Source organism: Struthio camelus, chromosome 1 (genome assembly GCF_040807025.1).
Source record: "Struthio camelus isolate bStrCam1 chromosome 1, bStrCam1.hap1, whole genome shotgun sequence".
In the NCBI taxonomy this organism is placed as follows: Eukaryota; Metazoa; Chordata; class Aves; order Struthioniformes; family Struthionidae; genus Struthio; species Struthio camelus.
Genome location: NC_090942.1, coordinates 52,452,025 through 52,468,360, shown reverse-complemented (window position 1 = coordinate 52,468,360; position 16,336 = coordinate 52,452,025). Strand labels below are relative to the sequence as shown.

Sequence of the window (16,336 nt, the reverse complement as noted above, 5' to 3'; positions counted from 1 at the left end):
TATTCTTACTCAATTTTGAAATAATATGATAGGACTATGTAAATAATTTCTTGAAAATCTAAAGCTCTTGTGAAATAAGGTATTAAAAAAGAACTTTTAGGTACAAATACTACGTTTCTGCAACAATGGGCTTAGTTTACTAGTAGGGAAGCAGTTATTAAGGTGTAATATTACTCTTTGCTCTTGTACACTGTCTGTATTCAGATGGTAAAGTAGTATGTGTGTTTAATCTTTTAATCTGCTTTAAAAATGAGTCATGTGCTAGGAAGCAAGATGGAAGGCCTGTTGTAAGTCTTTGACTGGATGGCAGAAGCAGTGCCACTTTACCGTCTTAAAAATTCTTAGTATTTAAGATGGAGTGCGCTTATCCTACTTTACATTGCAGCCAAAAATTTAAATTCTATATCGGTTCTTCATCTGTTTACACAACCTGCGAGAACAGTGTTCGTGGTCCTTGTTTGAAGTTAGTTCTTCCTTCTCTACAGTTTTTCTAATGAAATGTCCATCCACATCTTTGCTGTCCAGATTCCAGGCATAAGACATGTTGAGCATAGATTGAAGACCACGTTGTCTAAAGTTCCACTTTATGCAAAATGCTTTAGCATAATGCCTTCTGATTGGAAAACTTTTTTAATCTCACGATATAGCATTTTATTGCAATTTAATATTGGTATATAAAGTAGGCAGAAGTCTTGTCTTCTAATCGTTGTTACAGCTATAAATAAAGATTAAGTACGTTTTTGATTTGCATCAATTTACAGCAGTTATTTTGACTATTTTAGCAGTCTTGTTACATGTCGATAATACTAATTTAGATAACATATGTTAGATTTTCATGTGTGAAAAAAAGTAATGACAACAAAGATGTATCCTAGTGAGTTGGTGGGAGACATTGAGCAAGTAGAACTATACTTCTTCCTTTGATGAAATCACTCAATGCAAATAATTTTTTCAATAAAAACCAATGTGCATATATCCATTTATGTTAATAGTATGAATCAAAGAAGAGAATTTCAGCAGAAGAGGCCATGAAACATGCATACTTCAGAAGTCTTGGAACAAGGATACACACTTTGCCTGAAAGTAAGAGGAGCAGTAAAGCAGCAGAGTATTGTTAAGATAATACATTAAAGCTAAGCATGCTTTTAAGGAAAAACTCTCTAATCTATTAAGCAGTCTGGTATATATTGATTTTTATGTATTTGAGAATAAGAAACATTTTTCCCTTATTTAAATTGTACAATTAAGAATAGAATTTTGTTCAGTAAAGCATAGTTGTGCATGGATGTGAATTATTCTTTTTTTTTTTTTTTTTTGTTACTGTTCCAGGTGTTTCAATATTCAGTCTAAAAGAGATTCAGTTGCAAAAAGACCCTGGCTTTCGAAATTCCACTTACCCAGAGACAGGTATGGGAAGTTTGGTATTTTCTCATATATGCAAGTTGAATGCTATGCCAGAGACATTCTAAACTAAGAAATATTTTGTGAAATTGGTCTGTGTGACTGAACTCAAGCAAATACCGGAAAGTGACTCGCTTAGACTCCTCTAGAAACATACTCTAAATGCACAAAAGTAGATGAATTTAACTGGAGATAGGTAGAGGGGCTGTTAATACGAGATCATCTTGGGAGTTTCCAACCGTTATTGTGGCAAAGAAAAAAGAAAGCAACAAGTGCAATTAGGAAAAGATGCTGATATCGAATTAAACACAGAGAATATTCTGACACAGAAAGAGAGAAGAGGTGGATAATAATTGAATACTCGGTTGTGAGAATGCTTCGGTTTCTTACCATGGTCCATGTTCTGTTGTAGGACATGGGAAGAACAGAAGGCAGAGCATGCTTTTTTAAAGCGGGCGATGCAGAGTCAAGCCCAAGCCTATCCTATCAGCCAAGGACTCGGATCCGAAGGCAGTTCTCTCTTTTGGTGGACTTGGAATCGCAGTTTGTCTACACTGTCCTCTTCACAGTGGAGTCTTTTTATTTCCAACCTGCAGATTATGTTTTTATATTTGTTGTCACAGTGTGACAATTTTTTGTACAGTTGGTTTTAAGGTCTCCTCTGCCACTAGAGCCAGTAGGTTACAGCTGTTGATGTAACTGTAGCTGCAATTTTTGTGCAGGACTGAGAAACACAGTGCATTATTTATTGCGGAATCATTGCTGCTAAATAACTACTGTCTGTATAGTTAACACAACAGTTCCATGCCTGAAGAAGTTGCAATGGCTTTATAATATGTGAATGCATCTGTTTCTCTTCATAAAATGTTCTACTGCTGCGGGTTTTTTTGTATTTCTTAAACTGCAGTGTTTCCTGGAATGTAAACATAGCTTTGCTTGGCTATAGGTGAACCATCTTTTAACGCTCTAAGTTCATGGCACTTAATTCTTATTTAACATTGGAAATATGTGTTAAAATAGTTGAAAAATTATAAAGCATATTATGTTTTTGAAAAGCACATGGTGTGAAAGTTGATTCAAACAAGTGAACAGTTAACTATTATTTGCTCTCAGATCCTCTACTAGTTACTGATAAGTCAGAGCATGGAGACTGGATGATAAATTGTGTCAGGGTTACTCCAGCATACAATATTTGCACGTTATTGTGCATATGGGGCCTGCAGAAGCAATGACTTTTTGTACATTTTTTTTTAACTTAGTTAGAAATACAGACAGCAAAAAGATGAGTCATATACATTGTACCCTGTTTTACTTATGAAATGTAGAATTCTTTTCATTGCAGAAGAACAAGATAACTAATGACGAGAGTATGGGAATAAGGTCACTTTTTCCCATCTTGTTGCTGTCCCATTTCTACATTATTCACTTGAAATCAACTGGAAAGATGCGAGTTTGTACTTGATAAGAACTCACTATGCTACAGAATTTTTTAAATGGGAACTTAGAGAGTTTTTCAGATCTTAGATGTTATCTGTTTACCAGAGATAGTAAACATGTTACTACTATGCTTATGCATCTCAGTGAGTATCATAAGTACACCCTTGGTGATGGTTACAGTATTTTTAAGCATTTGTGTTCACCTTTATGAACTTATTTGTTTAGTGCATCTTAAAGAGACTGTAAATCTTTATTGGTATATTTTGAAATGGTCATGTAAATCTTTGGCTGGTATATCATGAAAATAGTCATAGGTAACTTAATTTTTTCCTGACATTCACTGTAAAACATTCAGGGGTCCTACCATTTCTGTTCAGGAAATCTTGTAGTTTATTGTTATTTAACAGTATTAAGTGAATTTTTGTATATTTCATTTTAACTTTATTTGTGAATAGTGATTGTGGCATGTTTGGGGGTGTTTTATTAATATTTCATTGATGCTGGTAAATTTGAATTGGGACTTTTTTATTTTCTGGAAGAGAGAAATTCATGTGTAATGGTGACTATTGGACCACTACTGCTTTTCAGCATTTGTAAACCGGTTTTACGTTAAATCTTGTAGACCTAACAAACTGCTGTTATTTCTAACTGACCGACCTGTATTAATATTGTACTTTTGAAAGTATAAATATTATGTGGAATTCCTTGGTTTCGTTTTGAAGTTTATAATAACAAAGGCCTTGTGTTGTTAAAAAATACAGACTTAGTGACCTTGCAGTTCTTGGGGCATTGTTGGTTCCTTTTAGCAAGTTCTGTGTATTTGGAGAGTCATCAGTTTTAAACTTAGCAGCTTCTTAATTCACGCAACATAGAAGTAGTGGCAGTAAAAGCAGTATGACTCACCTGCAACTGAGGCCATTTGGGATCTCACCATAAACATGGCCTATAGTCTACTTTTTAGTAATCAAGTCCTGCATGTCACATGGCATCAGAAGTTTTCTGTAGGTCTAGAAGCATAATACGCATCTCAGATACTTGCGTGGATCTCCTGCTGATACTGGTAGGAGTGTTATCTCTGTGTCAGAGGCAGGTTTGGTACTGAAGAAGAACCTTTGTCCTGAAATAGTTGTTATATTTTTGTATAGTTGATATGGATTTGATCTAGATTTTATACTGATTAACTTTGTAGGAAATACATTGTAGATGTGTTAGTGTTGAAAAAGCAAGTATCAGAGAAACGTCTGCTTTTTTATAGAAGTAGTGAAGATGCAGAGTACATGTTCACTGTGGATAAATGTGGAATTTAGCATTTCTAGAACAGTAACGTTTCACTGGTGATAAAAGAACAGGGAATAATGCGATATTAATGAGTAAAGGTTTAACTGGTAAAATGGAGCACAGTAACAAATTTAGATGGGGATCAGCTGCAGCTAACAAAAGGAGTTTTCCATTTTAAGTAGGAATTCAGCTTTTTTGTTACAGATGGAAAGATATTCCATAAAATTGCAGCAATCACTCCGAATATAAAGTGATTTTTCTGAGAACCTGCAAGTGAATCGGTTTACTTCATTAGGAAATGACTTTACAGAATACATTTTTCAAGAAACTTGGCATTTGTGGTCCGGTCAGTTTTATTTTTCATTTTTTTATTGGTCCATAATTGAAATTCCTGCAACAGCAGAGACAGTTCTGTGGCAGCTGCCTGTTTGGGGCAGTGGTCAAGAGGTCTGAAGTCACTGGGCGTTTCTCTGACATCATTTTCGTGCAATTCAGCAGCCCTTTCTCCTGTCTGGACAGCAGCAGACACCACAAGACTTGGTTTCACTGTCACTGAGAACTGTAGGGAGTGTTGGAGAAGACGCCAACCATAACGTATGTCTGGCTGGAAACCAACCACTAAAGATGGATGACTTGTGAGGTTTGGTATGATAGCCTCTGCTTAAAGATGAGCGATCAGTTAGTGAGCAATGGCCTGCAATTTGTTGCTTATTCTAAATAACGATCTTCAGAAGATACCTATTGTATCCCATCTACCCAGCAGCAGGAAGGCCAAAGGGGTGTGTATAGATGCCTGTAGGAAAAGGTGGGGTTGAAGACAGGAAAGAAGCACGTGGTGATGAGGTTGTGCGCACACGCAGGCGAAGGCTGAAGTGGAGAGCGGGTGGGTGGACAGGGATTCACGGGGCAGGGAAGAGTGGGAGATTGCAGAGGACAGATGAGCTGCTCAGCAATGCTCGAGTGAAACATGCATCTCAACACGGCTGTGTTATTTTGTGCTGCTCTACCACAGCATTAAGTAGCCAAAGTGTATCCCTGAATTGGGCAATAAAAGTTAAAATAAACAGTAATTAAAGGATTGACATACTTTGTATCTGCCAATCATTTGAAAAAACTGCAAGGTAGCATTCTTTGAGCTGCTTGCTTGTTGTTTGTGCATGAGTTTTTCAATTTAATAAAGTACATTGTTCTATTTGTTAAGATGGAATGAAGGTTAAGAGTACATTTGCTTATTGAGGACAAAACATATGAAAGGTATGTTGTAAATATTCACAAGCTAAGTATTATAAATCCAGGAAATACCTAGAATTAAGGTCAGACTTGAAAGAGATCCAAACAAATTAGGGTATGGAAATGTACAGCTGTAGCCTACAGTGACATTTGGAAGAAACATTAGAATTTACTGCAGTTGAACACCATGTTGTCACAGACATTTGATTATGATATCTTGTCACTAAAGGGCAGAGCGGAAATCACCTTGCAGCTTGTTAGCGCATTTCAATACCTTTTCTTCCCTTAATAGTGCTTGTCTTTGAAACAAACATCTCATTAAAGTTACTTAATTGTTTTTAATGCTACACGTGCACGTAACAAGGGTCAGCACTTGTATCGCAGCATCTATGTCAGACCAGTTTAAGAGACTGACAAAATAACATAGATCATAAAAAACAATGGAAGCACTGTACAAGTGTTTAGCGAACCGTTACGTTGTAACAGGATTATTTTGAAAAGCAGAAATGCCAAGTAGATATGTAGGCTTTGTAATTCATACCAGGTAACTCCTTCATCTGTGGAGGTTTGTTACACAGAAATCAAACTTGTTCCAGGCTGCAGTGGAAGTTCATGTTGTGAGAAGTGGGATTAGAGTTTGGCGGTTCTAGATTTTGCTCATCGTGTGTATGTGTGAAAAGACTGTACTGCCTCTCTCTCGTTAACTGAGATAAAACTGATGTCAGTGGAAAAAAATATATAATTAAAATTTTCCATGCTTTTCACCTGATCTCTAAAATCCCTTAACTTGTTTGAGTTCTGCAACTTTCGAGCCAGCTTAAACTGTGAATACACACATATGCACGTACTTACTGATTTAAATAACTGCTTAATTTATTGGCCTGGCTGCATCTTCTAAATCCATTTAAGAAACAGGCCCTCTTAAGGAGATTGCTTTCATGGTGCTCCTAATGAAATAGGAGTCTTGTTCAGCCTCACATGCCATACCTTGAAACAAATTATCCCCCAGAGAGCTATAAAGTTTCTTCATTTGTTGTAGTGGGATCCTCTTGCTGACTGAAATGCCATCGCTGTGGCCTGCAGACCTGGGAGGACGCTCTTCCCTCTCCCCTTTCCAGCAGGCTGTGGCAGGAGGGCCGCCCTCCGGGCCCTGCGTAGCTGCTTTTTCACACCGTGAAAAAAAGCCCTGCTCTTTCACACCGTGAGCTTGACTTCAGTTAAACGTACCTATTCCTGCTAGCTTGTTTTCAAAGATTTTTTTTCCTCCCTTTTCCATTTGCTTTTCCTTAATTTACAAAAGGAGGAAGCTGGCCTGGAGCCATGTTAGGAATAATTGAGGTTAATTTTATCTATATGCCCTTCTCCTAGAGTGGACACAAAATGAAATGATGGGAATCTATTGCGAAAAAAACCAACAGTTTCCCCTGGAGTCCTCCTGTGTAAAAAGCTGTTTCACAAGTCCCCCCAAGGCAGGCTATGTTACCGACTGCTCCAGAGTCCTTGCCTAAGGCTCGATCTGCTTCTTTCATTTAAATATATTTATATTCCTTGCTATGCTGTCAGTCCCTCAAGAAATAGGTTTGTACTCCCATCTCTGTAGGCAAAACACTCATGTATTAATTGTTAAGGGCAGTTACCGTTTGGGGCCAAAAGCAATTTCAAAAGCTGTAGTTTTCTGATGACTTTGTAGGTATGTTTAAATCTGAGTGACCTGTGTTTGTTTATCCTACAGGATACATAGACAGCCTCAAGACCAGACGGGAACAGCAATGTCCTTACATAGAAGGCTACCTACACTTACCGTGCCTTTTCTAAATTTGTTTGGTGGTCATGATGGCTTCTAAAGATACTTCCTCCAGGCACAAGATCGCACAGTCTCTCAATTCAGAGACTCTTTCTTTTAGAATTAAAATTACAGAGTCTGTTTTATTACAGAGTCTGTTTCCCCTTTAAGCAGTCATCTTGTTGACAGTCTGTTACTTCTTGGGTAGCTATCTCCAGATTGGCAAATATCTGTCTGATGAGGCTAATTTTATTCAGACAAAGTAAATTGTTCTTTGCAGACATAATGGGCGTGTTTCAAATATCTCTCATTTTCTTTCCTTTGTTATCCTTCATCACTGTTTTCCCACTTTAGAAGCGTTCTTTAGACCTGAAGTCACCTACCTGTGTCGCGGAAGCGCGGGCTGAGAGCCAGCAGATGCATGTAATCTCCTGGCAAAGCTTGACCCGGTGCCTGTGGCCTTACTGTTGGATATTTGCTTCTCTGGAAAACCAATTTAAAGGTAAGATAACAACGGCCCGCTTAGGTACCCAGCCTATATGATACTGAGAACTTCAGGTAGTGCCAAACCGTGTATAAAGTGTAAATCTGTCCCTCCCCCTCAAAAAACAACCCTCAGGCACAATTGAACTGCAATTAATAACAAGAACATCCAAGAAAGAGTAACCGTAGTGGTGTTCCCCAAGTAACAGGCCTTGGAGGTTTCCACTGCCACAGAAATATTGACGCTTTCAAAGTATCTATTTTACAAACATTTATTTGATTTTTCTCTACAGTTAAAAAGATATCTGTTAATAAAATTCAATAGAAAATTACCAATAGAATATTTTCTTTGAAGCGCAAAGCACAGTAATCTAGTGTTTTAGGTAAGTGTTTGACTTGAGAGGTTGGACTCAATTTGTATAATTCTGTTTTGTCCTCAACAGTAAGAGTTTTTGTTCCACATACTGATCAATTTGCCAGGCAGGTTTTATTTTGACAACCTATTTTTTAATTGACAAGTTTACCAGCGAAAGAAGAGGTTCTACTGCTGTTTTCTGTTCCTCAAAGAATGTTTCTAGGTGTCTTCCCTTGGAAGTCTTTTGTTGAAGTCTCTTGGATCCTTTACGGTAATTTGCTGAGTTTTTTTTTCCTAGCGTTGCTATTTTTTGCCTTTTTTTTGTTTTTAAAGTCAGTTGAGGGGGTTGTCGGCCTTTTAAGGAGGAAAATTCCGCCTTATTAATAGGAGTAAAACCTTGGAAGAAATAGAATTATGAGAATCTGGATGCTTTACAAAAAGATTTGTAAGAATCTTTTCTCAGTCACGCGCTCCTTCCTCTCAGTCTTTTTTTTTTGTTTGCTAGTGCAGTATTTAGCAATACTTTTTATTAAGACCAAATACTTGATGAATATCTTTACTACTAAAACTCAGTGAGAAACGCTTCATTTCTATGCCTTGTTCTCTGATCATCTATACCAGTACTGCAAGGTGCAACTCCACTGAAGTAGATAGTTAAAGCTTTTGAACAAATGAGGAGATAGCTGGCCCTAGAGTGTGAATACTTGCCTGCATATTACTTAGTTACCGAAGGAAAATTCCATGTACCTGAGAGAACACATCTGTTAAAAGGGAAATGTTTGATCTGCAAGCCTTTGTGATTTAATCGCCACTAGACTTAGTCAGTCTCATTGGTTGTGTGCTGTCTCCCAACCTATTTCAAGTTTACTTAGTCTAAAATTTCCTTTCACTCATAAATTTTGCATAGGTTCATCTGCTCTTTTTGACTGCATGGGGTAGTATTGCTGGAGCTCTTAAATGCTGAATCAAGTGAAAAACTTCTCATTTGTTTTATGCTCTTTTTTTTTTTTTTTTTTTATCCCTTGCATCTAATTGCTATGTTTATTGGCACTGGTGCTTCATGTAGATATGGCAGTCTTTTATTCACTTGATCACTCCGAGTGAAACTGAGGAGTCATTTTTGGTTGTGCAACCCAGGAGCCTGAGGAAAATTCCTGCTGTCTTTTGTCAGACTACCTCTGCCCCAAAAATGGCTTTTAAACATCAGAGCTGCATTAATAAAATGTTTATTTAGCACCTTTCATGTTGAAGGATCCAAAAGCACTTTACAACTTTACTACACACATCATCACTGAAATGCATCCAGGCAGAAAATCAGCAAACAACTCACTGCAAAAAATTTAAAAAGAATGGACTTTTTACCAGCTGCTTGGCCAGAAAGCAGAGTCGAGTCTTCAATGATCTGCAGTAAACAGGATCCTGATTTTGGTTTGGTTTTTTTTTAAGGTCTCATCTGAAAGACCTTCGTGGTAAAACTGCGTTCAACCCAATTTAGCCACCTCAGAAAACTGAAGATTTGCATCAGCCCTGCCAAGATTAGAATCTGTGGTGCCAGGGAGTCTAGCCTAATCCTAACCTGACATTTAGATGACTAAGCCATCACCTCAAGGTAGAGGACATACCTAATAAGTTAAAGTTGCAAATACATAGTAACACAGTGTTGGTTTTTAATCCAGAATTCAGATGTTTATGTATAAACCTCCCACACGTACAGCATGCCTCTTTACAAGCACCAGACATTAATTTACAGTCCTGCAACTTTTCCAGCTTCGGGGGAAGGGGAAATGTGACCTTCTGAGCTTTAGTAACTAGAATAATCTTTCAGTGGAAATGGTAGAAGGCACTTGGCACGACTGAACAAAGCACCTGGAAATTCTCCATCAGGAATGATCCTCATTGCCTGGGAGGACAGAGATTGCCTACAGTCTTTTCAGCCCTAATGCTGACAGTTTGTAAGAAGTACATGCCAAATAAATTGTGAGCAAACTCTCGTTTTCTACAGAAGCATTTTCCAATGCTGGAAACATTTCCTGAACGTACACAGCCTGGTTCCTCCCTGTTGCAACTCCACAGAAGAATTTGGGCATGAGAGTGTAAATGTGGCTTTGTTACTCTTAAATGCATTTCCTGACTGTAACATTGATTACGTGTTTCAATTCAGCAAAGAAAAATTATAAGGCTATTTTTATACAATTTGAAAGCACTTAATACAAAGTTACATGAATACTACACTGCGTCATATGGCCTATCTGTGGAGAAAATACTGAAATACTACCATAGGGCTGTTCAATACTAGTTTTGTCTTTCAACTTTTTATCTTAATACTAGAAAATATATAAATCATTTACATGACATTATGCAAAAGAAGGCACAGCCGGTTATAGTTTACACAAGCACAATGCATAATATGCAGAAAAAGGGATTAAAAGAAGCTTCACATCCTTACTAGATACATTTTTGCAATCCATTAAGAGAAGTACTTCATCAACAACAGAAGTGTTCAACACTTGAGAGCTATGATATAAAAAAATTATAATTCATTTAATGCAAAACAGATTTATATATATTTTTATATATAAACACTGTTGAAAAATGCTAACATAATAGAAGTAGATTATCCATGTAATGAAAAGTGCAAACCAAAGTAATAGAGGGTTTCACAATGTCCTTCTCATGACACAGGAAAAACTAGCCCATAGGAATGAAGTGTTAAATCCACCAATGAGTCCTTAGCATGATGAGGCATCATCAGGATTTCTGAGCATTTGGAGAAAGCAGTACTGGAGAAGAGGCTCCATCCAGACTGGGGAGTGGCACTGGTATGTGACCATTTAGCAGAGTTGGAAACTGTAAGAGGCCAAAAGGTTGGCCAAAAAAAAAAAAAAAAAAAAAGATTATTCTTTATCTCAAAGCCTTCACCCAAAAGCACATGCATTCAGCATTAGCAACTGACTCCAGATGTTTTCAAGACTTGTGATTTCTATATAGTAAGATGTATACCAAATGCCTTCATGAGACATTAGGAATGTAAAACAGAGGAGGAAAACTGAATAATCTTTAAATGTATAAGAATCTATAATTTACTGGCTATATTTTATATATATATTTCTTATATATTTTATATCTTATAAAAAAGTTCACCTAATACTGCTGTCATCAAGCTGGGAAAATAAGTAATACAGAGAAATGCTTGCCACCTATTCTGCATCCACAAATATTTTTCAGTTTACAAAATATTAATTGCATCTGCACTTTTTATCTGCTCTTCATAAAGGCTAAGCAAGAAAGAGCTTTGCAAAAACAAAAGTCAAGATGTAGTTTTAAAATAGAAAAAACTACAGTTGTGAATACATAAAATTGTGAAAATTACTCTCATGCCAGTAATTAAGAGTTTTGATATTTACTAAGAGACTGTAAACTAGCTACACTGGATCATTTACGGTACGTGAAGCAGAGCATATTGCACTTTAGTGTTAACATTCTACTTCTGAAACGCTGTACAAAGAATATTTATTCAATAAATAAACCAGTGTATTCCTAGTTCACTACAGTGTCCTGACTGTAACTCGCCTACAGTGATGTGTATTGACTAGTACCTACAATCTGACCTGAGAAAAAAGCTAAGCAAGCAGGTGGGATAAACTTGCCCACAGCATGAGGCAGGAGTTACACTAGTAGGAGATACTCGTATATCTGGCCTTAGGGCATGATTCCATGAGGCAGCCTGCACTCGCTCTCTATGGACTTAAGAGAGAAAGACCTGAATAGCAGAAATCCCCATTTCAAGTGGAGTTGTGTATTTTTACCCCTCATCAGATCAGTCCTCAGACAGCGAGTGCCCGTTGAAATCCAGTCTTGTGGTGTAACCAACCTCTATGTGTGCCTATAATCTGTTTATAATAGGATTACTCTTCCACTAAGATACCAGCTAATGATAACTGTCTTCCAGCCTTTAGTCGAAATTCAAACCAGCCACAGCTGAGCAGTATGCTACAGGGGTCTGGGCACCGCACTCGTGGTATAGCAAGGAGCCAGGATTGGTTGGTATCTCTCTCTTTCAACCAAACAAATCCTCAGGAAATGTTTTTATCGCTTCTGCCAACACTCATTAAAACACAGAACTTGATTACAAGCTCTTGCTTTTCTAGTCTGTGTTTCCTACGCAAGACAGGTAAATTAAATTGTATTTAATGTGATTTCTAAAGCTAGCAAAGAGGTAGTTGTGTGATTGTTGGGTGTCTGTCTAGGCAGGTGGCACGCTGGCACCGCTGCCCGAGATGCAAACTATGCTAATACTACGATTTCATCCTTGCTCTAGTCTCCACCCTGACCCAGCTGTCTTGTTCTTCTTCCTGTTGTCCCTGTAGCCCTCGGGGCCAGGACTATGCTCTTTATTCATACGTCTGGATACGATGGAGATCTGGGACGTGACTACGCCTTTTCAGAGCTACTATCAGTACAGTAGGAACAAAGAAAATATGCTTAATTCAGGACTTGATTTAAAATAACCTGGTAATTCTTAAATTTGGCTGCATTTTCTTGAGTTAACCAGTTCTGTGCAAGTCTCTCACTGTTCCAACTATGTGGTAATTTCAAACTAATGATGAAACATCAAAATAAGTTTAATTACACAGCAGTATTGCTTCAAAGGGAAGACTTTCCAGGTAGGTCAATGTATCAAGGTAAATTGTGCGGAAGGAGACTGCGGCTTTCAGTGATGTTTTTACATTTGCTCTAAGGATGAGCAGGCATAGATGCATGGGATTTGCTTTCACCTTATAATAGGCACTGAAGGAGAGTTTTTACCAGTTAATAAGCATCTGCATGCTCTGTGAGGGAATATTCACACAGTTGTATCCAGCAACTGTAAGGTAAGGACCATGCTTTCCCATAGGTTTGTCCCGGGCTTAGCTGGATCATGGACTTAGGTGCATCCCATCCTGGTTCTTGTACTATAGAAATACTACTGCTGAAGAACTATAACCAAGGCCAAGCACAGCTCTGTTGCGAAAAGCAGAGCACACCTGAAAGAAAAGGAGAAATACAGGAGCCTAATCCCACCTCCATGCAAATCAACAGCAAGGGTGGAAGCACAGTCCATCAGCTGTAGAGCTGCACTGGCCTCAAGCTACTTGCAGGATTTTGACTCCTTTTACAAGGAACAAATGTGCTTTTAAACTCTTAGTGGGAATGGCCAAGTGAAAGCAAAACCACCTTGTGAAGCACCTCTAGCGCTTTCCTTGACTCCCTGACTTGCCACGTGGAGCCAGGCAAGCGTGGCCTTGTCTGTGCGCAGAGGGTGCCACCAGCCAGCGGAGAGCACTGCCCCGACACCACGCAGGCCGACCCAGCTTCTGGCGGTGGGGCCCGTCCGCTGCTGGGAGGGCTCCTGCACGGTTTGGTGACTTTTCAGCTGTGGCTGCCATTTCCTACTGGCTGTTAAAATAAAACCTGATGCTCTACAGCCGTGTCCTCTTGGCCTGTGCCTAAATCAGACATTACTCTTAAAAGGCCCTTCGAGCCTTTCAGAAGTTAAGGAGCCAAGGCCACTTCTCACTTTCAGTGACTGCAGAGGGTTGCTGGGCGTTTGTCTTTACAAGCTCATTCCACGACAAGCCTCAGACACTTCCGTCCCAAATGAAATGTCTGCCTGATTTTAATCACAGGTGCAAAACTAAGGTCTGATACGGAGAAATGGGTTTATATGAAGTGAAAGTAAGGAGCTTTAGGAATCTGCACTCAGCTGTCCCAATGGAGAAAAAAGGACTTCCTACGCCAGTGAGATCATATTTGAGCAGAGCACTTGAGCTAAAGCCCAACCCAGTGAGCAGGGCAGCCAGTCCCCTCAGAGACTGAAACAGGGGCTCTTGTTTATCAGCAGCCCCCTCCCGCCTTAGTGCTGGCCAGCCACAGCCCTCGGGGAGTTCATTCCAGGGGTTTTCCCTGCATTGTTCAGCCACTTGGATGGCCATCAGCTTCTTGTGCTTTCTGCCAATTAGCTGATCAGCATAATTGCTTCTATGACTTACTGAGTCAGCTGTTTTGCAGCAGCTACAGCTGGAGCTGCTGTGACCACCATCCCCACAATCCTCTTCCAAAGTCATCGAACGAATGCTGCAGCTGAGCTTTGCAACCCTTCCGGTTTACTTAATCTCTACAAAACCCTGAGGTTTTTACTCTTGTGGTATTCATATTAGAACAACGTCGCTTTTCTCCTATGGTAGCCCTCAGAGAGATGAAGTGATTTATCTGAGGACACATGGATAATTTGCAGAAGAGCTGGAAATGGAGCCTTGACCTTCAGAGTGACCTTATTTTTAATGTAACAATGTCCTCCTGCCTTTTTCAGTGAGATCAAAGGATCAACCTACGCCCACCCCGCAGTACAAGACCGAGCCTGGTCTTGATTTTTCCAGAGTCCATGTTCTACTGCCCTGCTGGCCAGTCCCTCTCTGGCCTGCGGTCTCTTTCTGAAACTCTGAGGGCTCGGTTACTTGTTCTCACTGGGGTTCAGTGTTTCTTTCTTCTTCCTTCATGCAATACGTATGTTCTTGACGCACTACAGGCAATGCCCGCCAGGGTCTGACAGTGCTGCCACAGGTCTCAAGAGTAGGTACAAGCAAGTAGGCCTCTCTCTAAAAATGCCTGTTAATTCCTGTATTTTGTCAAACTATTTGAAAAGCTCCAGGCCCCTGTGAGGAGATGTTCCCTTGATGTTTTTTTCCCCACGTGCACTTTCAGAAAGAAACTCATGCATTAGAAAGACCTACCTGGAACAGAGTGTTTGGTCCCTGCAGCCGGGCAGGACTCAGAGGAGCGACAGGACTGAGGCTGCTCCAGAAGTGAATGCTAGACAGCAGGGGGCTTGGGGTCAGCAATAATCCATTTGGGGTCTGCAAGACAAAACAACATCCCATGATGCATGCCTCCAGGAATGACAGCTCCTGTTTTCGCAACAGCTTAAGTATAACACTTCACCTGTTGACTCTTCTTTCCAGTAATTCAGACACAAAACATGCTGAATGTACTACACTGGGCTAGAGCAACTGTCCATCCAGCCCTGCGTCCTGTCTCCACAGCGGTCAATGCTACATACCTACGTGTTTAATGTTCCTTCACATGCAAATTGTTTTAATTTATATTGAGGTTTGCTTAAGGAGATGCATAGTTATTGCTTATTTGACCTACACGTTGCTCTATAAAATACCATGCATGCCACAATGTCTGTAAACACAGCCTAGTCTCCCTCGGAATAATTTTTTTACCTTTTGGAAGGGCAGCAATTGCTTGAACGGACTGCAGCTTTTGAAGCATTAATGCAATTGTGCGTGGAATCAAAAGAGCCACGGCTGGCCTTTGAAGTTTACTGCCCTGATGGCTCCTGTTCAAGATGGAAGAAGATTCAACAAACCAGCAGCGCGCTGGCTCACAGGGCGAGGGGCAGGCTCGGGCGCCCAGAGGGACGGCAGGGAATACAGCTAACAGTTTGAAAAGAATCGAAACTGAAAGAACTAAGAATCCAAGGCTTTTCTCAGCTCTAAGGTTGCTCTTTCCAATGTCAGGATTCACAAGGAGAGCTATGAAGTCTCGCAGTCGTTTTAGAGTACAGTTGGAGGGAGCTGTAGTCGTCACATTATGTCGCTAAGACTCTGTGGTGAACAGGCTCAGAAAGGCAGGTACAAGGAGTCATGTATATTTTAGAATATGGCAGCTGTATTATTTGTGAAGTGGTGCCTAAGGGATCGGCTGTGTTGTTCTAGGCTTTGTGCAAAGGCACAGGAATACCCAGTCTGGCTCTGAGGTGCTTGCAATTGAAGTCACAACAAGGTGCAAGCAATTAGTTTAACAACAGTAGAGGAGAAGAAAGGGAGAGATAAGGAGCAACAGCCACAAGGTCCTCCCAGCAGTCCTGTCCCAGGATATCTGAAAGGCTGTTTTATATAAAGGGCTCAGCTGCTCTTTTAAGATTTCTCTAAGGAATCTTGAAAGAAGCAGGGTTCATGGAGCAATGTGAAGGGAAAGGACACAGCCAGCTCCCTTGTGCTGAAGAAGGTGGCTCATAAATACAGAACCACCTCAAAGAAACCACAGTTGCATCCAAAGGAATAATAAACACATGGTGTTGCTGGCAGAGCAAAGGGCTCCTTATGCTGGAAAAGCAGGTGAACAGGGAGCAGTGAAGGTTGTGAAGAGGCTTGAAAAGTGATGACAGAGCTTGCGTTTGATGCACTGAAAAACTGAAATTCGAAATAGGAGGTTACCTGCCTAAGCGATGAGCAATTCAGCAGCTATTGTCGTGTGAGCTGCAGAGGGCTAGAGCTGTGTGCTGGGAGGATTTAGAGAGACTGGTGCTCACGCAGTGAAATAAC

The 16,336-nt window shown here is 39.8% G+C and overlaps 2 protein-coding genes across 13 annotated transcripts in view; one reads left to right on the top strand and one right to left on the bottom strand.

Annotated features, from left to right (window-relative positions):
- Positions 1 to 5,198, top strand: part of CDK17 (cyclin dependent kinase 17) — a 98,408-nt gene extending 93,210 nt beyond the window's left edge. For all 9 annotated transcript variants that reach the window (XM_068938223.1, XM_068938175.1, XM_068938230.1 and 6 more), the window contains 3 exons: positions 993 to 1,083; positions 1,330 to 1,407; positions 1,814 to 5,198. In XM_068938223.1, coding sequence (XP_068794324.1) covers positions 993 to 1,083; positions 1,330 to 1,407; positions 1,814 to 1,851 — 207 coding nt within the window. In that variant the 3' untranslated portion in view covers positions 1,852 to 5,198. The remainder of the gene's footprint in view (positions 1 to 992; positions 1,084 to 1,329; positions 1,408 to 1,813) is intronic.
- Positions 5,199 to 8,419: 3,221 nt separating this feature from the next.
- The window catches only part of ELK3 (ETS transcription factor ELK3), a 40,175-nt gene continuing 32,258 nt past the window's right edge, over positions 8,420 to 16,336 (bottom strand). For 3 of the 4 annotated variants that reach the window (XM_068938255.1, XM_068938274.1, XM_068938283.1), the window contains 2 exons: positions 14,738 to 14,860; positions 9,178 to 10,814 (listed from right to left, as the gene is read on the bottom strand). In XM_068938255.1, the coding sequence (XP_068794356.1) occupies positions 10,716 to 10,814; positions 14,738 to 14,860 (222 nt within the window). In that variant the 3' untranslated portion in view covers positions 9,178 to 10,715. Of the gene's footprint in view, positions 10,815 to 14,737; positions 14,861 to 16,336 lie in introns of all 4 variants that reach the window. The other variant, XM_068938263.1, reaches the window with a different exon arrangement.